The sequence below is a fragment of the Polyergus mexicanus genome, unplaced genomic scaffold, assembly GCF_030449975.1.
Source record: "Polyergus mexicanus isolate NDT 795.1 unplaced genomic scaffold, iyPolMexi1.0 SCAF_22, whole genome shotgun sequence".
Lineage (NCBI taxonomy): Eukaryota > Metazoa > Arthropoda > Insecta > Hymenoptera > Formicidae > Polyergus > Polyergus mexicanus.
The window spans coordinates 949746-975410 of record NW_027223342.1 but is presented as its reverse complement, the minus strand read 5'-3'; the positions used below and the strand labels follow the sequence as shown (position 1 = coordinate 975410).

General features: G+C 37.9%; 1 protein-coding gene across 3 annotated transcripts in view; it reads left to right on the top strand.

Annotated features, from left to right (window-relative positions):
* The first annotated feature begins 2069 nt into the window (after positions 1-2069).
* Positions 2070-25665, top strand: part of LOC138942425 (agrin) — a 443133-nt gene continuing 419537 nt past the window's right edge. For 2 of the 3 annotated variants that reach the window (XM_070312652.1, XM_070312651.1), the window contains exon 1: positions 2070-2685. In XM_070312652.1, the coding sequence (XP_070168753.1) occupies positions 2262-2685 (424 nt within the window). In that variant the 5' untranslated portion in view covers positions 2070-2261. Of the gene's footprint in view, positions 2686-14798; positions 15059-15883; positions 16022-25665 lie in introns of those variants that run through there. The other variant, XM_070312644.1, reaches the window with a different exon arrangement.

Here is a 25665-nt window from a genome sequence, read left to right as displayed (position 1 = left end):
TATAAGTGCCAATCAGCCGCGGGTTGCCCTCTCACCTTTTTTCACGTGATAATTCGCGTGCGTGCGGCGCGTGCAAGCGTTATTCAGCAACGACGCGAACGCGTCGCGGGTATTCTCGAGGTTCGTGCGCGTGTACCTGTGTGCCTTTTCGCTCACTCACTGCCATTCCCGGATAAGATTTCTCTCCCTCTCCATCACCCGTTCTCATGACGCTCACGCACACGCGTGCACGGGCGCGTGTACCGTCGTCACGGACACTCACACGGCACTCGCGCGTCTTCGCGCCCTCCTCATCTCTCTCCCCCTCTCGGTCCACCGCGTTCTCTAAGGCGACTTACGCCTACACGTTGTAGTTGCAGCATCCACACTTAGCCCTCCTCAGTCCAGCGCGTGCCTCCACGCGACCAACCACCACTGCTCGATCACTGCTCTTTCACTCTCGCGCGGTGGCAAACCTCGACACACCTGACGAGTTTGCGCTGACAGTGCTTTTGGCAGCATCTGTTAGATTGTGCGAGTGATCAAATGGTGGTCCGCTCCAGTGTCTTGTGTATACGTGTCTTGCGTGCAGAGAAAATTTAATGAAATGTGTTGGCTGGCGGTTATGACGAATATTATCGATGTGCTCTCTATGGTATAATAATTGAAGAAGTGTTGATGAAACTGAATAAGAAAATCTCGATACTTTTTTTATAACATTCGTATAAAAAATGTAAAACGTGACGATATATTGGATTAGGTGATTTAAATTTGTTAGAAACCGAGTGACAGCTGAACATTCTTCAATTTCTCGCTTTTGAGCGGTGACGTTTTTCTCTGCAAAAGGAGAATTAAAATAAATGTGTTTCTGATATCGGAGTGACAGTATGTTGATTAATTAAGTTTCACTTGAAAAGGACACGAACGCTATTAATGTTTTTCGATAATGCGGAATAATTTAATGAATATTCACAACTGGTATCTCTTTGAAATATTTTTGCTTCTTGGAATGCTAATGGATCGCGATTATATAATTGTAAAGCTGTCCAATGAGTACCTGCTAAATTTAATTCATTAATTAGACGGGCCATCATTAAAATAGATGGTTGAGTTGACGTGTTCGCAAAGTTCATGCGCGTTACGTTATCGAAATTCGAAGTGATTCGATCAAGTTTCGCGATAATCTCGTAATTCTCCGACGAATCGATATATTTCAAAAATGTAACGCATGTTCAGCGCGTAAAAATATTTTACGTATAATGAATTTCGATAAAAATACGTTTGCTTTTTAAAAATTTAAATGGTATGTTCCCGATGGCATACAGTGGCGCGAACGAGCGGTTAGACTTCTGATTTTATCGAAACGAGCAGGCTGACTATAGAGAATTCACGTTCGATCGTTCGGAGGCTCGATCGTAACCAGTTGATGATCGAAGCGTGGATAGAGCGCGCGGTTTCGTTGACGATCGCATTCGGCGTCTGGCCTCATCAGGGCGACGATAAAACGTTGCGAGAGAAGGACGACGGCAGTTTATCGATTCGATCGACCGAGAAACGTCGCGCTTGTTCTTCACGAGAGGCAAACCAACGCTGGCACGCGGATTGGAAATCGGCGAGCGTGGGTCGACACGCGGCGCCAACCTGTTGCTCGAGATCGGACTCGTTTCCATTTAGAGGACTCCGGGTGTCCAGCCTGTGCCGCCACCGTGAGACCCGTCCTCGATTCGGAGAGCCAGGAATTAATCAACCGAACCGGCGGACATTCGAGTGCCCGACTTCTGATTAACGCCCGAAGGCGCTGCGGGATCGGGGAGCCTTCTGTTTCGGAGCCATCGATTGATCCCGGCTACTTCTGATTAAAGACGCCTTCTTGGAAGAGCTTGTTGACGATAGCAGCTCTTCAAGATATGTCTTCGTCTCGAAAATGAGAATTAATCGACTCGCGATTAAACAGACTCCTGTCAAATAAGGACTCTTATTAAAATTATAGGATTGGTGAAAAATTCTCGAAATAAATCATCGAGTTGAGACTTGGAATTAATGAAAAAAAAAAAAACGAGCTTGCATTTGAATTTCCGATTAATCTCGATTAATGTCGAATCTATACAAAGGAGGAAAACGATCGCGTTGAAATAATATGTAGCGTAACTTTTGGCGAAAAATTTCATCACCGAGTGGACGCCGAAAAAAAGCCAAGTAAAATTCACAAGGCAGACCGCGCGAAGACATTCATATCGAAGATCAAGACCGATATGATGACGACGTGAAGTGAACATCTCAAGATGCCTAGTTACTCGATAATTAGTTTTATGGTCCTCTGGACCAGCTTGTCGTTGGCGAGCCTCTCGACGAGGGAGTTGCTGGAGTGTCGGGCGAACTTGACGGCGACGATCAGGAACGACACAATGTTCCTGGGCAAGGTGCGCCAGTCGGACTACATCTTCACGGGGAAGATCAAGGAGTTGCGGCAGGAGGGCCAGCTACTTCACGTGCGCGTTAAGCGGGCGATCAAGGGCGCGTTGATGAACGCCACCGTCGATCTCGTCGTGAACGACACCTGCGGCAACTACGTTAGACGCGGTTACACCGGCATCTTCATGGCACGTAATGGTGACGCGCGACACATCGGCAAAATCGTCGTCATGCACTTTGGTCCAGTTCCGCTGACACTCGCCAATCTTGACAGACTGAACGCCGCCGTTAGAGGTGAGACTATGCGGATGTTTTTCGTAGGAAAAATATAGCGTAATCTTACAATAATCTTACAATTCTTCTATTCGTACAATTTAGAAGAATCTATTCCCGAACAATCTCATCTCTGTACAGTTTGACGCTTTGTACATATATATGAATTTATAGAAAAATTTATATTTTTTTATTCTTCGTATAATTTAGGAGTAAAGAAGGGGAATTTATATATTCGCGATGATTCTCATCTCCTTTTTGCATATTATGCGGTATTCTCTTACAAGAATCATGCGTGAGCGTGTTGACACGCAACGCATTGTCGGTACGTGGGTGGATAAAACACGTCAGACGGTTAGCATTCAAGGTCTACCGGACAATCGTTTCAACGAAAGCGCAAGAAATCTAGAAACTGTTGAAACCTTCTTTTATAAGTGCGAATTAATGTCTAAGGCCTATAAAATAAGTTAAAATTAACACGCGATATATTTCGACTATTTTATCCACATCATTTAAATTCATAATAAATAACTATAATCGACGATATATCTAATATATAATAATATCAGAGATAAAAGAATATGACGTTGTATATTTCTCCAAAATATTTCCTTATTTTAGAAATTATTTAAAAAATTAGTTAAAAAATTGCTTTCAAGTTCCACGAGTCGCGCGATTTTACATACCGAAAATTAAGACCTCGATGAAAAAGCGCGGCTCGCGAGAAAATTTGATCCATTACGCTCGGAAGAATTATTAAATCGCTGTCGTTTCGCAGCCACGCACGCAGGCCATGCCCCTTTTCATCGCGTTAATCGCGCTAAATAAAGCGACGCGCGTTATAAATAATTTACGACTATAATTTAATTCCTTTACGATCCAGGAGAGCGTTTAATTCCTCCCCCGGGGCCAATGATACCGTTCCGGCATGATGTACCCCGTCGGTCGCCGGGATTGTTTCGTGAACTATTAAAGAAATTAATGTAGGAATTATAAGAGGCTGACTTCTCGAGGCAATATCGCGTTGCCCAAAGTAACAGGGAGCCCGTGATTTATTTAATAAGCGGAGATTAAGCGCGGCCCCTCTTCTTTCTCTCTTTTTATCCCCTGTTGCTCGGATCCCCTCGTCTTTTTTTTTTTTCCCCGAGATCGGTTTACGGTCGAACGTCGCACGATGATGTCAACGACGCGATACGATGACGCTGATGAATAAAAGTCCCGTGCCCGGGGCCCCCGCGGCTAATCGTTTAATCTCGATAACTTACAATGTCGCCTGAACCGACAAGGCTATCGCGTCGCTTTCCTCGAGAGATCCCTGCTCCTTTTCCCTGGTCATTTGCAAGTCGATCGGCACCGGTAAAGTGTCGTCGATCTTTGACGGAAGCCGTCGTATATAATTAGAAGTTTTTCCGCCGATACCCGCGGGGCTCGACTCGAGTTAACGAGGAGTTTAGCTCGCCATCTCGAGCGCCAAGCGTCAATCAGAGGACACGGAAGCGCCCGTGTTTTGCAATACGTAATGAAAGAGTGCAAGCGGCTGAGAAAATCGCCACTCTTGTTCGCGCAAGGCGCAACATTGATTACGCTTTCCGCGATATGATGCAGCGAAAACTATATCCGAGATACTTTCGTGGCAAATGGAACGAGAAGACTAGATTTATCTGAGATGGAACTCATTTTTCTTGATACCTTTTATGAAATATTTTAATAAAAAAATTGAGATTTTTTTTTTTAATCGCGAGAAAATCTCGTATGCGAAAGACGTTATAAAAATTAAGATCGATGCACGGTTGATTCGAGTCTTCAGCGGAAGACGCTGCCCACTCTTCCCTTTCTCCGTGAATCTTATCGTTTGCTCGATTCGATCGCGACTACGCGGCGCCGCGTTAATCGCAATGCTGTTCGTTCGTTGGATCGATTTTCGGATATCGACGATTCGCAGTTACCTGGCCGAATCGTTTTATCGTGACGCGGGAATGGCGATTTACGCGCCATCCGATTCGTACGCAAATTTCATACGTGGGAGGAATTACGATACCCTCGAGCACACGTGCGCGCTTCTTCAACGACGCTATCAATCTTTTCCTGGTACGTAATTTTCGCAGAAGTTCCGCGGGTTACGTATCGAGGAAGATAACGCGTTGTTCCCGATTAAGTTGCACTTCTCCCTTTATCAGCGAGATAGCGTACTTCTGGCGATAGCTCGAAGCTGCTGCTGTCATTGCGCTTCGCCACTTGCAGATACTGCATCGCGAATTGAGAAACTCGTATTCTACAGATATATTAAATTTTCATAGATATACAAATAGATGTAGATATTGATATCAAACATATTATTATTAATTTCCAATGTGAGAGACATATTTTCGAACCTTGATTGAGAAAATTAAAATCATATGTATATTTGTGAACCCTTTAATTCTTCGCGGACACAAAAGTACTTTTTATTTATGAAAGGCAGACGTTCACGCTATCGCGGTACCGAATACCTGTAATTATAGCACGACTGGCAAAGCTGCACCTGGTCGCCCACGTTCGCGTTATATACCGTCTCGCGTCTCACTTGACGCCCGTTCCCGTCGCGGCTGCCAGGACACGGCGTTTTCTCCGCACCGCGGGTCCTGAGACCCCGATTCAGGCTTCGCGCGCGAGAGTCGCCTCTCTCAGGGGGATAAGCATAATACGGTGCCGGCCCACGCGTCCTGCCAGTCTGCGCAGCCAACACAGGCACGCCCAGTCATATAACTGCCCAGGTGTGCCCGATTTCGAGGACTTTTCTCTCTCTCTCTCTCTCTTTCCCTATCACTCTACCAAAGATAGACGAATTAAAAGCTATTGATGAGAAGTTACCTTGCGAAATGACTGGTCTTCTGAATTTCTCATTATTCGTTTCACACTGGCATGAATGCTAATTAAAAGTTTTCCAGTCGAGACGCAGTCGTTGACACTCGATATTAATCATTGTAATTATACTGCATTGTAAGAAATTATGTACAATATTTTTTTTTTTTTTTTTTTTACACAGAGTTTAGATATGTAAAACGTATCGAGCTCTAAAGAATATCATCAATGCACCAAATATGGTAGATGATGCGGTAAATGAATAGTAAAAAAACACGGGAAGAGATATGTTAACGAAATGCATAGAATCTTGTGATCTAGAAGAGGGAAGGTGAGGAGGATGAGGGAGAAACCCGATTAATTTTTCATTGTACGTGCCACGTGTCCGAAAAAAAGTCGATAATGCATCATCCGATTGAGAGCCCATTGCGCGATCATTGTTACGATCCCGATGCGGCGCGGATCGGCACCGATTTCGAAACAGTAATTATCCGCGCCCACGCGCCCACGAGAGTATGAAATGAGCCGCGTGCCTCGCGATCACGATCGTCACGATCCTCGCGATCATTGACATCTCGGGCCACGGTGGAACGTAATAGACCGAGGAGGAGACGATCGGAAGTATAACGGTGGCTGCGAATATCCTTGATCAGGCTCGTGCGCTCTCTCGAATCGCCAATACGTCGGTAGGTGCAGCGTGAAATTAACGATACTTACGCTTCATTAATTAGCGTCCCCGCATAACTTATGATCGATCGCGCGTTTTTAAGATGCCTCGCGCTAGGATAGTACATCATCCGCTCGATTATATTAGTTTCCTTACTATTTCACGGATCTCGAATTCTCGTTATCCATTTTTTTTTTGCGCAGCGAAATTAATAATAATAATCCATTATCATGAGGGAAAGAGGTAACATTGTTATCTTTCGATAAATCTTTTTACAGCACATGTCGCGAGCATATCGTGTTTATCGTGTTATCCGCGGAGAATACGCGGTGTCTCTGGGGAAACAGTAAATGAAAAGCAGAAAGAGACATGAAAGAGATCGATCAGTCACGCTTCATTAATTTTCCTCGCGCTATAATTTGTAGTCAATGGCGAGCGCGTTTTTAATACTCGGGATTATTAACTAAAACACGTATCGCGACAGGTACGAAGCAGTTACCGATCATAATTTTAGCACGTTTTAGCCATTAATAATTCATCAGCGTACTCCGATTACGGCTGAAATCTAAAAAAAAAAAAAAAAAAAAAGAGTGGCAGAGCGCGTAGATCAGATTAAGTGGAAAACCGGCCGATGTTTTCTATAGCGCCGCGACGAATAAAAAGTCGATATACGACGACGTTCTAATTTAGCGCGAATTATTAGACAGTGGCCTGCGTAGACAGGCTCCGTGAGTTTCGTGAACTAATTTATCGTCGAATCAACAATACCGATGGTTATAATTAGCCGCGTGTCGAAGCCCGGTATAGTTATCTCGACTCTCTATAATTTCAGTCATTAATAATTCATTTGGCGATGTCATTCAGTGGCCAATAACGCGAGAAGCTCAGCACGTATGATGGAATTGGATAGAAACGAGATGATACTCCTCTTCTAAACAGAATCGAGACGAATGAAAATCAGCGTGTGGATTGACATTCCAATTTAACGCAAATAATGAGATAGGGATTTGTGCGCCGTAAAACGTGATTCCAGCCACTGGTGATTATGTAAATGAAAATTGCCTTTCATTTATTCGTAAGATATTTATTGATTATTTCTATCGAACTCTTACACATGTAATAACATCTCTTTGAATAAAACTGGTAACCGTATAACGGTAATTTTTATCTAAAAAATACCAAATATATGTATGATAGTAAATTCCGAAGGAAGAATATCTGAAATTGTGATTTTCATTTGCTCGTGTAATCTTTACGATTGATATAAATGCGTTTATCCAATCAGGCCGTTGAATATCATGCATTCATATTCGCCTACGTATCACTATCAGTTTCTACATTTCACTTGGCGCGGTTTTCTTCAGACACGAATCACAGATGTTTTAGAACATAAGGCGTTACTATCTCCGATTTAATCGTGACGCGATAATATACTACATATGCGATACGTGTCATTTATCCTTGCGAGCCTCTCTGAATTGCTTTAATATATTTAGCTTGTATATTTTATACGGATTAATCGCCGTAAGAAAATCTGACGATAAACCGTTGTTGCAATTTCATAATCTTTTTCGATAGACAAAAGTAACATATTATACGCGGATCACTTTTCCATTGTATCTGTCAAAGTCCATCAATTTTAAGGAAATTTGTAATCCTTTGAAATATTCGCGAAAGTGAAAAAAAATCAATTTTAAATATCCATAAATGTGAGATCAACGATACACGATAGATTCAGAAGTAACGTGTATAAAATTTGGAAAAATTTTCTGATTTACCATCTTGTTTTTAATATGACTCGTTCTGTCTTTTCTTTTATTGTATATACGTGTGGTGGTTGCGTGAAACATATCTCATTTGCGACAGGGCAAAGTATCTAGGACCGGTCTTGCCACTGTCACGGTATCCGCATTTATCGATAATTGCGATTTATAACGGCAGCCCTTGGTGCATGCGTCATTTGTCGCCTCTCGATTGGCGAATCCGGTACGGCGGTGCGTGAGTTTCGCGCGACATCAAAGGCGCGTTGCTAATCTAATAATCGAGTAATATCCTCACGGTGAAAGCAAACGCATATTTCGTTCGTGCGCATCTCGGCGAATCGGAAAGCATAAATATTGTGATGCGGATTCACGAGTCGAAGTGTGCGACATCGACGACGATCAGCGAAAATGTCGTTACATATGCGATGATTTTATCACAGCGACATATGTCTTGTTTCTTATAAAAAAAAAAAAAAAAAAAAAAAAAAAAAAAAAAAAAACAGTATTGAATTTTAAAATAATTGAAATTTAAAATTTTTTCGAGCTTAAATTTTTCATCAACTTCTTTCGTTCTTTAATTTGGCTTGAAATTAGTTGTACCATTCGATCAGTTGAATATACTAAATGGCAACGCTTAACTTTATCTAATCTCCTCGGTTAATCCGCTTGTCTGACCATAATCTTTCTACTAGTAGTCCACCTTTTCCAATATCTCTACCTTCGTCTACGGCACAGCACAAATCGCATTGCGAATTATTACTCGTCGACGATAATCCCCGCGTCTAATGCTTTCTTCAGGTACATATGAATCCAAGCATTGAACGTCACGTGTACAATGCATCTATAATATTTCGTCGCGCGGGTGGGATTAAATTCCTTTCTTTATCTCGGCGATATAAATTTGTCGGTCGATTTTTAATTTCGAATCGCGCCCCATCTCGGAGGTCGCCGATTAGGATTTACAATGTATATACTTTATACGTGCGTCTCGCGTCATCTGTCACCGGGACACAACGCGAAGACTGGGCGGCTTTATATGCCGCGGAGGCCGATTCCGAGGGGATTAGCTGGCTTGTTGCGTTCATGCTTGTTGCAGCGGAGCTCTACCATCGGCGGCTTTCCATCGGCTCTCGTGTTGCTCTTGCTTGGATGGTTGGTGGTAGGCGGTTGATTGCGCGGCCGTGAGAGCAGCCTGCATTATGCACGCTTTGTAAACCGAGCCGCTGAAAAATTAGTCGCGCGCGCAAAGTGCGCCGGGTAATTCAATACAGAAGGGACAAAACAACCTAAAGTTGACACATTTGCTTATACCAATTTATTACTTGAACAATTTAGAACTGATATTTCCTGAACGAAAAAATTGGAAAGTTCATAGAATTTCGAAATAGAAGGAAATTTCGTTAGAAACTTGAATATATATATATATATATATATATATAAGAGACAAATATTTTAATTAATTTTAATTTAGAGCTTGATATATCTATTATGTAGGGTTAAAATTGTATATATAAAGATTTTTACATTAATTTATAATAATGAGAGAGGCGGAAATTAGAGGATTAGCTGAATGTAATTTCTAGTCGAATAAAAATCGATATGTCGGTTACGGAGTAAGAAATTGCGTGCAGTTGCTTTATTACAACAACTCGTATGTAGTTATTATCTCTTCCTCATTAGCGAATGAATAGGTGTAAAGTCCGTGTGGAGTTTACGAGTACTATATCGCTTCGTTACTAGCGAGAGGAATATTATTTAATCGTCATGCAGATCGTAAATCGTTTCTCGTTTCTTTTGCGAAAATTCGAGAGAGAGAGAAAGAGAGAGCCAGTTTATAATTATTTAAAAATTAATTCCCGTGCCCTAGATCTTAATCCGCTATCATATCGTCGCACTTGCGTAATTCGGTCACTCTATTTCGGATCCGCCTCACGTTCGGTTATTTTCACAAACTCTTCGCACCACGACACTCTCGTTTCCCGTTTTGACTTGTTGGAATAAAAAAGAAAGACGAAAAAAGATGCGCTTCCGCATGTTGGAGTCACGATCGTTCCATCTACTCGGTCAATAAAAGCTTTTAACGCCCTGGCTATAATTCGAGGCTGCGAGACGGAATAGGAAAAATGTCTCTGAAAATTCCGCGTTTACGTAAATATTGTTCTAGATAACGTTGTTATAAGTGCAATATTGAATATCTGGATGGCAGTTACTTATGTAGAAAAATATCTAGTTTGAAAGAAAAAAATAACTGTGAAAAATCTCTTAACAAAATCTGATTTAGGCTGCGTTGAATTTTTTTCAATAATTTTCAAACATTTAGCTAAATTTGTCCTAATAAAAAATTGTGAAAGAGAGATCTTCCTTTCATGATTCATATATTTTTTTAAATTCTGACCTTCTCGAACAAATCTTGTGGTACACAGATATCTTGTACATTTGTAAAAATTTGAATTACAATTTAGATATACAGTTATTGGAAAATATCAAATTATATGAGAAACTAGACACAATATTTAGATGTCTTCCTTTTAAATATCTACAATAAAAAACGTTGATATATATATTATAGGCGTTTGTTCGATGAATACAATAATCCGATCATATATAATATTGGAATAAATTATGCTTAGCATGCCTTAGAAACACATTTGGCTTCCATAATAAATGTTGGAGATTGTGACAGCTTTTGCGACGTATATTTAAGAAGTATATAATACCTCCACGTAAACAGACAGCTTTATTATTAAATCATAACCACGTCTTACATTATATGCGGAAAATGTTCTTTCACGTTATTCAAAATTTACCGAATGGCCCGAGGGGCCATAGACCCAATCTTCTCCAATTTGTTTGGGCCCGTGGAGAACGCGGACCAAAGTTAATTTCTTCGGGCGACTGAAACGCGCGTGGCGATGCCTCCGCCCTCAAATCGACTTTAATTAAAAGATTTCGCTCTATAAGATTTTCCCACGGACGTGTGCTCCCTCGCTCTTCGGGGGCAGGTAACTTTGTCCGAAAAAAAAAACGAACCTTTAGTATCCTTGGTCGTGTCAGCACCGCGATAAGATTTATTTCTGAATTTGAGTGAGTGTGAGAGAATCCAACGTTATATAAAATAATACAAGAATATAATATTTTATATATAGCTATTTATATAAGAAATAAATATCTTATGTAAATTTATGCAATTACATAATATTACAGTATATTTTTTTTTTTTTCCCGTTAAGATATTATGAGATGATACTCTTTAATCGACATTTAAAAGTTTTTAAATGTCCGGTCTAGACACATGTAGTTTTTTTTAAGTTTTTTCTTAGAAAGAGTCAAACGATATATCGACTCGCAAGATTCGATTGCTCGAAATAGAAGGGCGATTCGGCCGACCGTGTTTTGATTCGATCTCGACGTGGCGCGGCATCGAGAGAATACCAGTTCGTTCGCTTTCTCGCGGTGTGTGTAAGACCGGGCCATTAATTTGAGCGCGTGTCACGATATTTACGGGGGTGCACGCCGGCTCGTCAGGCCTCTCTCGTCCTCATCCTTTACCGACCTCCTCCTCGTCAATTAGTCTTTCAACGTGGCTCAACTCGCGCGAGAGCACGGGGTCTTCCTCTTTTTTTTTTCTCTCTTCCGTTTTCTTCGCTCGACGACGGTCACTGCTTGTTCTAACGACAACTTCGACGCTTTTATGTCTGAACTATCGAATAACAGGGCGCGGTTTTAAAAATAAAATCATCGAGAAACTATTGAACATTTCAGGAATAAATTGGTTAATGTAAAATTATAATATCGCAATTTTTTAAATTATGTAAATGATAATCATAAATATTTAGTAATATATTTGTATTAATTTTTTATTAATTCTATGATGTCTAAGCAACATACTCTATCTTTCCCTTTTTGTAGTCTAAGTAGTTACTATTAATATCTATATGTTTATGCATTTGATTTGAGTGAAATTGAATGGATCGGTCACTTAATAAATTTAATATATTTCGAAATTTATGAATCCGATATTGCGCAGAGTACTTTTAGTCTTTTAAAATACAAAATTAATAATTAATTTGAGAGCTAAAGTAAAGATTTGCCCCGTAGAATGTAATTAAATCTTAGAATCGTACACATTTTCTATCAAATTAACTTTTTTATAATGACTGTATCACAATTTTAACTGTACGATATATAAATTCATGAAAATAAAAATTTTGTCTCTACGGAGAGAATCACTTTAGCTCACAAATTAATTATTAATTTTGTATTTTAAAAGGTTAAAAGTGTGCTCTTATATAATGTCAAATTTATGAATCTCAAAATAATTAGATTTATTAATTTTCAACGTAAGTGATCCATCTATTTTCTTCTCAAGATATTTATAAATAAATAATATTATATGCGATATATTAGACACATTTCGGTAAAGATTCCGTCACAGATAAGTGAAGGTGGTCGCGTAGGTGTTACATGCTTTGACAGCTATCACTATTCCCACCTTGCCCAGCATCCACTTTCATTTCGAGCGGCGCGCGTTTTATTTTGAGCGAGCGCTTTTATCTGGCCTGCTGGCTCACCATGACACGAGAGACCTCTCTCTCTCTCTCTCTCTCTCTCTCTCTCTCTCTCTCTCTCTCTCTCTCTCTCTCTCTCTCTCTCTCTTTCTCTCTTCGTAATTTTTTCAGTCGCTTCTAGGACTTCGAGCTACCGATCCCCGATGCCGGTAATAGGGCCGGGTCTGCACGTACTTTTGACCCTTTCTCGTTCTCGCGTTCTTGCGAGGTCAAAAAGCTACAATCTCGTCCATCCTCTCGGGATGCTCATAAAGATGTTATTGCTATTATTACTATTACTCCCGTCGTTATCGCTGTTATTGTCACCCATATTAAGTTAGCCCCCCCACCAACGCCAAATTAAATCAATACATCAAATACTTTAGTGCTAATTATGTGCTAATTAGTTGCCGTAGTCCGAATTTTGTTGCTCAAACCGTTTAGCAGGAATTTACATTCAAAGTGGGGGGTGCTAGCTTGACATTAAGCCAGCCCCCCCCATAGTGAAAAAAATATATAGAATGCTCGAATCAAAAAATAAAATACACTAGAATTTGTTGCTATTTTGTTGCTCTAAAATAACATAAAAATATTTTTAAAAAAGTATATTATTTAATTAATACCACTATATACTCAGTCTCGCCGCGCCGTACCATTCACTTGCGCGAAGTAAAAGTAAATAAAAAAATGTATTGCTCGCATGTATTTGGTACTAAAATAATCTGTGGACAATATACTATCGAAATATATAAGAAACTGAATTTGTTGCTCGTCTTAAAGTATTAAAAATCGATACTTTGTCGCCGCGGATCCTATACGACGCGCTCTTATATTATATAAATTAACTAAAAGAATTTGTTGCTCGCATGTTTTTGGTATTAAAATAATCTGTGGACAATATACTATCGAAATATATAAGAAACTGAATTTGTTGCTCGTCTTAAAGTATTAAAAATCGATCCTTTTTTTTCACTATGGGGGGGGCTGGCTTAATGTCAAGCTAGCACCCCCCACTTTGATTGTAAATTCCTGCTAAACGGTTTGAGCAACAAAATTCGGACTACGGCAACTAATTAGCACATAATTAGCACTAAATTATTTGATGTATTTGATTTAATTTGGCGTTGGTGGGGGGGGGGGCTAACTTAATATGGGTCGCCCGAGGACCGTGCGAATCTCGGCCTAAGACGAAATTAGAGAAATCGTTGATGCACGGGAGTTCGCTGATTATCCGAGAGCATCAATGACGATATTCAAGTATCCGTGGATTACTGAGTAAACATATACCGAGATCGATCCCCCGACAATTCTACGCTACAATAATTATTTTACGATTCTGAAATTCATTAGACGATGAAATGAGAATTGAATAATTAATTCGCGGAGATCATAATTTTTCCACGCGGCATTTCGATAACTTTTCGCGCGATGAGCTCTTTAATCACGCGAGCAAACGCGAGTTTTCGCTACGGATGAGTAAAGCGCAAAGGGCCCGCGTGCGTTCATTCCCGACAAAAATGAGAATGAGAGAGGTATCGATGGATGAAAAGATGCGAGAGATACGGAACGCGACCGTAATACGTCTCGATAATCGCGCTTGTGTGAAGAGCGTTACGGAAAATTTAGGCTGGACGGATAGGTGGGGGGAGGGGAGGGGAATGTCGTCGAATATCTCTTCCAAGAACAGGAGCGAGCGAGTTTTTTGCGAGAAAAAAATCGTGCGCCAAAAAACCTTCGCGATACGAACAAGGATAAGATAACGAAGCTCGAGCGATACTTTTGCAATCTCGCGATTATTTTCTGGCGAAATTATACATATAATTGAAAAAGAATCATATATTTTAAAGGAATATTAAAGTATATTGAAATACGAAACGTGTGAAAAACGCGACGCGAAGCTTCACCAATTGTAAAATTTCTCATTTAGCTGTTGGTACTCGTGGTTTCTCGCGGCATTTCAGAGACATTGATTAACGTTGACATGTCACCCTTAATTGGATTTCAGTAACATCCATAGTTTTAAAACTAACCAATCACCAATCAAGAATCGAATGACCGTGATTGGTCAATTTTACAACCATGAACTGTCGACTAACCGAACACATTTTTTTTTCTCTTAAATAAGAATATTTTATTAGGAATGTTCATATGTGGTGTGTGAGTTGCTTTTCAGATATATTCCTCCTCGAATCTTACACATTCTATTCAACGATTATTCTCGTTGTATTATCGTTTCGCCATGAAAATTGATCGAGATTTTGTAATATAAGCTCTCTCTCTCTCTCTTTCTCTCGAGCCGCGCTTCTTTGTTTATATCTGAATGTTTACGACCAAATGTTTTTTGAACGCTTCTGTACCGAGACGTTCGGCGACGCGGTCCTCCCCTCTCCTCACCTATCACCCGTCCAGCCTAAATTTTCCGTAATCGTGTCAGTCCCTTCCCACAAGCGCGAGTCTCAAGACGAATTACGGTCGCGCTCCGTGTTTCTCGCGTCTTTTTATCCGTCGAAAGTGAGATTCGCGTACGAACGAGTGTCGGGGGAGTCTTGTATCGAATAACAGGCGATTATCCGAGTGTAATATATTAACCCGTGTAATCGTGATTAAGGCATCTTTCGATATATATATACTCGCAAACGACAAGATTTTTCCCACGCATCTTTTATCTATCGAAAATGAATTTCGCATCCGAACGAATATTCGAAATATCCGAATCGAGAGTAATTTGTAGTTTTGATATATCGACTTTATAATACGATACAACGATCGATGAATACATTATTTAACATATTTTTAGGCGCTGAAATAATTTACTCGCTGTCGTATATAATAATATTGCGTTGAAAATATAAGCGCGTCGCGTTCCACACGTTTCTGCTTTAATATTCTTTAATATTGTTTTCAAATGTAATCCTTTTTTCAGAGTTATATTCACAATTTCATAAATCGAGATCGCAAAAGAGCGTCGCTCGAGCTAGTTTCATTTATCTCGCGCAGGATTTTTCGCGTACGGTTTATTTCTTGGAAGAGACGCGCTCGCTCCTTTTCCTGGAACGGATATTCGACGACGCGTTCCCCCCTCCCCATCTACTACTATTCGACCTGCCTAAATTTTCCGTAACCGTTACAGTAACCGTCGTATTGCATTAGCGTGCGAGATTGAAATATTCTTTCCGTATTTCTCGCCTTTTTTTATCCATCACAAGTTTATCCCGTGTATAAAGTGGATGTCGCGAGTATCGAGAATATCGATTAGAATCACGGAAAATCGTCTCCGTCCATTTATTAATACGCGATTATATGTTCTTTCATGTTTATAATCGGCATGGAAATAATTTTACCGCGTCATTGCATATGGCGGATTTTGGACTACGAGTGAAATAGTGATTATATGAGAATAGTGATTATGCATGAGTGGACAAATTGATAGACTGTGTCTCGTCTCAATTTGAAGCGAAGGGAGCAACCGGAAACGGAAGGGATCTCGCGATTACCAGATGCAGAAAGAAGTGAGACATGCAAGGGCGGTGCATCGGTCGGTCAGTAGAATTTATTATTAAACATTTAAAATTGTCAATATAATTTTTAGTTTATGGAAACAATAGTATTGAAAAATCGGGGGGGGGTTTTTTTTTTATTAATGTGATTTATAGCTCATGTATAAATATTTAGAATTATAACTGACCATATTATCTTTGCCTTGATTATTTCTATTATTCGTCATTGATGATTACTGATGATTTCATAATTATAATCGTTGAGCGCATTAATTTTACTATTTTATTAGCATTCGAACTCGATCATTAATACGATTACATTTTATTTAAATCTGATCACTCTGTAATCTTAACATCCTTAACGCGTCATTTTTAGAGAATGAAAATTATCAAACATGTGCATTAACAAAATTATATATATATATATAACAATATGCATGTCAATTTATTTTTTAATTTATGGAAACGATGGTATTGAAAAATCGAGTTGTTTTTGATTAATTATTTATAATCTAATAATCATATAAATATTTAGAATTAAAACTGACCATATTATTTTTGCCTTGATTATTTCTGTTATTCGTCATTAATGATTACTGATGATTTCATAATTATAATCGTTGAGCGCATTAATTTTACTATTTTATTAGCATTCGAAATCATCATTAATACGATTACATTTTATTTAACTCTGATCACTCTGTAATCTTAACATCCTTAACGCGTCATTTTTAGAGAATGAAAATTATCCAACATGTGCATTAACGAAATTATATATATATAACAATATGCATGTCAATTTATTTTTTAATTTATGGAAACGATGATATTGAAAAATCGAGTTGTTTTTTGATTAATTATTTATAATCTAATAATCATATAAATATTTAGAATTAAAACTGACCATATTATTTTTGCCTTGATTATTTCTGTTATTCGTCATTAATGATTACTGATGATTTCATAATTATAATCGTTGAGCGCATTAATTTTACTATTTTATTAGCATTCGAAATCATCATTAATACGATTACATTTTATTTAACTCTGATCACTCTGTAATCTTAACATATATCTTTAACGCGTCATTCTTAAAAAATGAAAATTATCCAACATGTATATTAACAAAATTAAGAATACGCATTTTGTCTAAAAAAGACGGGAGAAAGAAACGGTGAAATTAATGCGCTTTTAAAGCTTAAATTACATCTCCAATATGCAATAATAAATTTAAAATACATATAGCGAATATATATAGAGTTTAAAATAGCTCGTGATTGAAAATTATATTTAGACTTTAAGTATTTGTTTTTTAACATACCGTAAAGCTTTTTATTATGTCAGGTATTTTGCATAATTTATATTTAAACTCTATATTTAAATGGTTCTATATTAAAGTGCATTTGTCTATCCCCTAATGCATTTGCATTTTTCTTCTCATGATGATCGAGCAGTTTGACGAGACGTAGTGAAAACAATGAAGGAGAAATTTTTAATAACGATGTCAAGTTTTTAAACGAGAGTGATGTTATGAAAAAAATTATTAATTATCAAGTAATTAAAAAATAAATTGAAAATTTATAATACAAAATTTTTATAATGTATACATATCTAACTATATATACATATCGTTATTCTAAATATATTTTTTTTCAGTTTATTGTAGTTTATTTTTATATAACGTACTTTTATACGTATAATGCTGTCCATTTAAATTGTAGATTTTAGATAAATTTTTCATTTGTTTCACAGTAAATCAAAACGCGATAAATTACATATTCAGAGTAAAACGAAACAAAAGAAAATATTACTTAGATTATTATGTTGTATTGTAATATTCATTCCACGTTAATTCGTTTCTAGTCTGGGCTATTCATGTTATTGTCTCGCTCCGAACGCGTGCCGCACGAAAAGTCGTGCTAGATCGGCGGCATTTCCGATTTGTACATCTCAATATATACTGGGTATATCAGAAATGGTATACTTCTTTTTTACATTATAGATCTTTTTGATGCTATTAAAAGCGATTCTAGCTTTGAGGGAAGATTTTGAATAATTATTGTTATCATCGCTAATTTTAAATTCTTATTGTTTACTATTCTGATAATTTTAAATTCTGTATTGTCAATTTTAAAAATAATGTAAAGTCTTGAAATCATAAAATATCTTAATATTTCTTTCTATTTTTTAAATTCTATTTTTATCCTATATTTTATCTCTATTTCTAGTCGTTTTATCATTTAATTAATTACCATGTTTCTGATTTGGCTTCTGTAAAAGTATTTTAAAGCAAGTACATATATAACTTTTGAGAGACCTTGTATAATATTATCGTGTGTCTATCTAGTTTCATGAGATCCCTTTTAAGTATAGCTAGCCATGAGATCCAATTTATTTCTCGGTAGGCTTGAATATCGCGATCAAACGCGCGATACTCCTTGGAATAATATATCTCGAGATTAGTATGTCCATCGTAAATTGGAGCATCCGTTATTTCAGATAATATACCGACTTATTCCTCAATCCAATAGTAGCGATTTAGGATCTTACACACTCTGTGACTAATTTGATTGATTTAAACAGAGAATTAAATTAACATAGACAAAGAGATTGAAAATTATTATCCAAAGACATCCGCATCCGAGAAACGGAGGAATACAAATCAGAAAATCGGTGATTCAAAACGTACTTTCATTTTTTCTTTTTAAAAGTGATGCGTACTATATATTTTTCATTTATCTGCAAGAATCAGTTCATTCTTTCGGTGACAAGGATGAGGAATCGTTAAGCATCCATAATTATACGAGCTTCTTCAAGGGCCCTTAGTCCTAGCTGGTCGAACCGATTAAATCATCTCCATATTGAATGAGTAGGCTGACCTTCCTATCTGCCGATCGGAATTTCCGGCTTGTGGCTTACGGACACCGCGGCAATTAGACAGATCGGAATTTGGTTTTCGTCGCGCGCATCGTTAAGGATGCCGCCGTCGCCGCCGGAGGTTGGGCGGTCGGGATGACTTTAAAGACGATTTTTGATGAATTTAGTCGGATTTAATTAGGAGGCGCGCACGCTCGCGCGCATATTTTCGTGGCCCGTTACTCAAGGTGGCTTCGCGTCCGCGTCCGGAGACGTTAAGAATCGAGTTTTGCATGGCCGCGGGACAAAGCCATAAAATACCGAGCGTAACAGCTTTCAATTACGGGTGCCCGTATGCGCGCACATGAACGTAGTCTCGCCCGCCACCGTTAAGGGGGAAAAAACGAACGCTAATCGTGGAATTCCCTCGTGGTCGCCCTTGAAATTATTTCTCGTATGTTATTTGGGCCTTGTTATAAAGGACTGAAAATGCGCCCGACTGCATTCGGGCTGATGTGAGGATTGATGAGAGGTCGAAGTCTTGTCTGAGATTTAAGATAGTACATTGTTAACTGTGACAGAAATAAAATATTTCTGTGAAATGCTAAATGCAAAATATTAAGATAATTAGAAGATGAGTAGAAGATGGAACATTATTTATTTCTATTGGAAGAAATTTAGCTGGCATAAAAATAAATTAATAATCCTCGAAGAAAAGTGATCTAGTTGTAAAAATGAGAATATATTTTACATTCTGTTTTCATGCGCTATTGGACTATTTTTTTTTTTTTTTTTTTTCCCAAGATGTCGAAATATTCTCTCACATTCAACAACAAAAGGTTTTTTCCTAATTATTGGTTCGCTGTCTCATTTTGCATTGCGATTAGAAAATGTCCTACCGCCAATTAAATATAATTTCGCTTTGTGTCTCTGACAGGTAACGGTCGCAATGTCGTCATTCCGATCTCTCGCGGCTCGGAAAGACCATTGTTGCGTCACGGCGACGACATTTTATGCTCCGAGTCGCAATCGGAGATTTTTACACGAATGCTCGATGTCGTTTATTAGGTTCACGCGTGATTGGCGTCACGAAAGTTGCCGTAAAAATGTCGGAAGTGGGTGATAAAGGAACGTGAGTGACGAGTCGCGTGGATAACCGGGCGATTCATCAAATCGCGAAGGTATTCAATATAAAGTGTTTCGTAAAGCTTTGCATGAAACTTGGCCTCGTATATCTTTTTAAATTGGATTCTCAGACAATTTTATTGACTGCCACCAAATTTAGCGAATAATCAATAATAACACGCGGCCAAATTTAAATTCGACCAAATTCCATTAAATTCCTGAGTAGATGGAAATCAATAGCGCACTATTTAAAAATATACCAATTTATAAACAAAAATATATAAAATTTAAAAAAGTAAATGTAACGATTTTTATATTTAAAAGCAACAGTTTTATAATTAGTATATATCTATATTGAATTTATAATGAAAATTGCATATGAGACATTTATTATTTAGACATTTGATTTTTTTTTTTTACGGACTAAGTTTATTTTAAAAATTGGATATACAAGGGGGGAAGGTATATACGAGTATTTCTCACATTCTCTCATTTTGTCTTTGACAAAATTCTATCGAGTATCAATATAAATTTTATGAAACACCCCATATGATTGTGTCATTCCATAATGATATGGTAATTGGTGATTTGTCAAGTCGCGGACAAGCTTCAGAATTGCTCATCGTGTTAACCACTTGGCCGAGACACGACGCAAATTTGCCGGGAATCTTTGGAGCACTTCGATGATGAAGAAACGTTCGATGAGGACGAAACGAGAGAACGATGTAAAAAAGAAAAGAGGACAAGGAGAAAAGAGAGGGGACCGCGTGTGTTTTTTCGCGATGTATGCGCAACGCGAAACCTGATTCGTCCTCTCTTTCGGAACGTCATAATTATGTATGCCGTAATTGCGCCTCCGTTCGTTATTTGAGGATGGGATATGCGGTTACGCGCATGTGAAATTATAACGTATCCTTCCGTAGAAATTATCTGGCAATTTCACGATTATCCGGCTCTCTCGGTGACAACGGGCGTGGTCTCAAATTCCGCGGTATAGAGGAAGAAAAAAAATATAGAAAGAAAGAATATATAAATTAAGAGATATCTACACAGTGCGTTTCGTTTTTATTTTTCTTAGGTTTACACCGAGATATCTTCGAAAGATCAATAAAATTCGATTATCTCTCCATTCAACGCGATTGTTGTTTCGAATCTGTAAAGAGAAAAATCTAAATCATGCGTGTAGTTATGTAAATGAATTTTCGTGCGATCAACGATTCAACGCCGACGTGTGATCGATCAATCGAGCCGTAAAAAATCCTCCGAACAAAAACGCGCACCGATTCGTTCTATTCCCGCATTTGTCCTCGACACGTGTCGCTCTTCTCTTCCACACAGAGAACGGAGTAGTGGGTGGAATGTCGTTACACGCGTGCCTGTTCTTCCTGTAGAGACTGAGAGAGAACGCGCGTCGAGTGGGTGGAATGTCTCGAATGCACCCAACTCTCTCCTTTTCGGCATCTAACACCGCGCCGCCGGTAGAACCAGTTTTTGTTTTTCGAAGAAAATTAAAATTCCTGTCTTTCTTTCTCTTTCTCTATCCTCTCTTTCCGCATTGACTAGATATAAAAGTAGCAGTTTTTATCTCGTATAATCAAGACAATAATATCATATATCCTCTTTTTTCTTCTTCTTTGCTTGCTGAGAGATGTGTCGTAAAAAAGGCAATAACATAATCTTCAATGAAGATAAAAATTTCATTAAATTGCTACGATCTCGTATAGTTTAATTGTTTATAATTGTGAAATTATCGATTTTCTCGATATTATTTTTATTAATAAATTAGTTAATTATGAGAAACTTTATTCTCCTTTGTATACACTTGTATAAAAATTGAATTATCATATACATTTATAAAAAAAGCATGCAATATCTTTTTTATTCATTCGTAGTAGTTATTATTTGTAGACATAATGTAATTTTTTCTTCAGAATAAGATAACATTTGGTAACATGAAGGAGTATGCATCCCTTTCGGCTTGTACATTTCACTGCAGTTTATAGATTCCTTTATTGTACATTGGTTCCACGATAAAATTATTAAATTGCGTCGTGAGTGTTACGGATTTTTTATATTAAAAGCGCATTTCTCGAAAATAATACGAGCTCGATCGACGCCTTTCGTTTTCCTTGCATTCGAAATGTGATATAAAATATGTGCTTAATCGTATTCGCAAATGAGTGCGATCAATCGGCATTTAAACGGTTGGCCGATTAAGCAGCCGGTTGATAAGAGACTCTGTCACGGATTCGTTTTAGCTGTATAGCCTGATAAGCTAATCGACGATTTCTTTACGGAGACGCTTTGACTGTCGGAAACTTTACGAGCGATATTACGCAAGATAAAAGCTCCCTTTATTTCTTCAAAGGGAGATTTTTCCAAAAAATCGTAAATAAGAAGATAGATTAAATTCTTTTATTTCTTTATTAGATCTATTGTATATATAAAATCAATTACACGGAAAAAATTTTGAAAAATGATTTTAAAATTGAAGTCTATTTAAATATACAATACATATATTTAATAAATTTTTAAATATACAATATTTAATATATTTAAATGTTTTATTAGAGAAAAAAAATGAAAAAAATATATATTATGTCACCACACTTTTAAATGAAGAGAATATATTTTTGAAAAGAAGAAATCCACACGTATACGTATGTATTGTAAATATATGCTGATTATAATGTTTCTTTATTTAATTTGAAACGTTTTACATAACGTCATTGTTTTTTCAAGTTAAACTAGCCGCGTTCGTTAACATATGCTTTTCAATTATTATTATGTCAGACATTATTCAAAAATGTATGCCGAGCATACAGGCCGGTGGGACAATGTTCTTACATGTAACATTTGCACCATAGAGCCGTTAGTCCTCAAACGTTCTTAACTTCTCACTTTTTTCTCGCATAAGAGACTTCTTCGACTTCACGACGAGTAAGTGTGTTACGTCTAATGGTGCGTGCACGTTTAGTGGCACGTACACAGTGCGAGTTTGAGACGAAAAGAGATCTTCCGTTGGAAATGTATAATCCTTCAATCAATCAATAAGAATCAATGTAATAGCGTTTGTAGCACACTATTGTACATGTTTATTGTATAAACATTGTTGACGGATTATTATATATGATTGAGTATCTTTTAGGCTAGTAAAGATTGCATATAAAAAAATTAGTATTTTAATATATATGATAAATTTCTAATTATTAAAAATACAAGATTACTTAATTTATTTATCACAAAAATTATATAATTAAAATTATTAAAAATTAATATAATTTTATTATATCAATTTTATCTAAATTCGATTTTGTTAAATGAAAAATTATTACGTATCTTTAAAATGGTACGCAGTAATTTTAGGCTTATAACATATTTATTTGCATTGAAATTTATATAGTTTACAATTAAATCAGCATCAGTGGTTAAAAGATACTTGATTTTTATTCTTTTTAATGTCAAATAAGACAATACTTTAATATTCAATGAAACATATTTCGATCAACAAATTTCAGCACAATTGAATCTCGTACTCGTATAGGGTGTTCCGTGTATATCATTAATATTTGATCACAATAGATCCATTGTATACTAACGGTAAGACACGCAATTATAACTTACGATCGGCGGCAGGTCGTTAAAAATCATCTGGCTTCGACGAAGTGAGGACCGATGGACACGAAAGAGTGACTCGCGCTTGAATCCTTGTCCTGGGTGTGTGCGCGCGGCTCCGTAAATAATTTATGAAATATAAATCCAGGAGAAACCAACCCTTGCAACAAATTTGACCACACCCCACCACGCCCCCTCGCGTGGTGCCTTTGGTCCTTTTCACCCTCCGTCCCTTTTTCCCTTGCCCCTCGTAATCCACGCGTTCGTGTCGGTAAAATAACGCGCCTTCGTCCCTTTTTTTTCCTTTTTTTTGCCGCGGTTTCTTTCGCTCCGAGTCCTTTGTCTCTCCGTCTCCGTTTGTCTGTCTGTCTGTCTGTCTGTCTTGTCGTCTTGGTGTTCCTTTGCGGGTTTGTATGCCAGAAGAGCCATTAAAACGGTAGAGCGAGCCAAGGCGACCATGAAGGAAGGCCAGGAGACGAATGATGTCGGAAAGAGGGCGACGAGGAGGATAACTGACTCATTTGTTTGGTGAATCGACTTTCGAGTCTCGCGGGCGTCAGGCTCATCCACGTGTCCATCTGTTATTTCATCTACAGTTTAGCCGCGAAAATTTTCCATTTAAATAATTTCACGAATGATCGCTGACTTTTAGAAATTTTTTACAAGCACTAAATGATTGATTCATTTTATTTTTTATTTTTATAAAAGTATATATCTGTGAAAAATTGCTCATTAAAAGCAACTGTCGAAGATATATATATATATGTGTGTGTGTGTGTAAAATTTAGAATTGCATTTTTAATTTTTCTCTTATATTATTACTACTTGAAAATAAACTCCAATGATAAAATATTTTGATGACAATTTAGCATACTTTTGTACATTTACGAGATTTATTATCTACAAGCGCGTGAGTTTCGATAATAAAGATCTAAAATCGGCCGCTATCTAATTTTGATATTAATAACTAACGATTTCAAATTCATAATCATTTTTTGCGATTGGCAAGGACTGACCCTGGGTGGCGGTGCCTTCTTCGTAGGAATAGTCATTAATTATCATGACCGACAGGAGGGGAGGGATGAGGCGGGAGTCAAAGTGGGCGAGGACGAACATTCGGCTCATTTCGCACCATGATTTTGCAATTCTAGAAAATATTTGAGATGTATATAGGAATCTAATTTTGATCGATCGATAAAAATCTAATGGGACGAATTTAAACGCGCGGTAAATATATATCTTTGTTTAAGTTTAACCCCATTTAGCTTTATATTATTAAGGCAAGGTAATGTATTGTATTTCTTCCGTCCGTTATGAAAGAACTGTCGCACAATGCCTTTCTGTTTTTCTCGCATTTAACGTGATTTCAACTAGTGATATCATCCGCGTATCTAGAAATGATGAGATCACATATGCAAATGTATATATCCTTTACTCGTTCTCCTTTCATAAACTTTTCATAAAATAAGTTTCCGCGCTCTCACAGATCGTATAAAATGCATTTTATTTTTCTCTTAAGCGCGCTATTAGGAAAGATCGTGACCGATATAATTTTTTATAACGCCCGCATTATACCGTGTTTACCTTGCGCGTTTATTTGATGTAACCATATTACTGTGCTCACTTGAGCCGTATCATTTTAGCCCGCCCCTTTTGTGGCTGCGTGAACCCTCCGAATAAACATGTCCACAATGGATTCTGTCTTAAGTGACGCGCGAGCCAGAGGCCGCTATTTTGACAGACGAAATTACATGGTCCGCGACCATAATCAAATTCAATCGCATCTCTATCGTTACGTCTAATGGCGGTCTACCCGGTTTGTATACTCATCGACACGGAAATGAGGTTTCTCGAGGCTCGCGTGGGTGGGTCATCGTCTCTCTCTCTCTCTCTCTCTCTCTCTCTCTCTCTCTCTCTCTCTCTCTCTCTCTTCTCTCAAGCCTCAGAATGTCACGGACTATTACGTGAATTTACCGTAAATTTTGTATTAGGGCCTTTTACTCTTCGATATCACATGGGTCGCGATATAATCGAACGTTAGGACCTCGACGCCACACGGTGGTGGTCTCTTTATCTCGCATCGCGACATA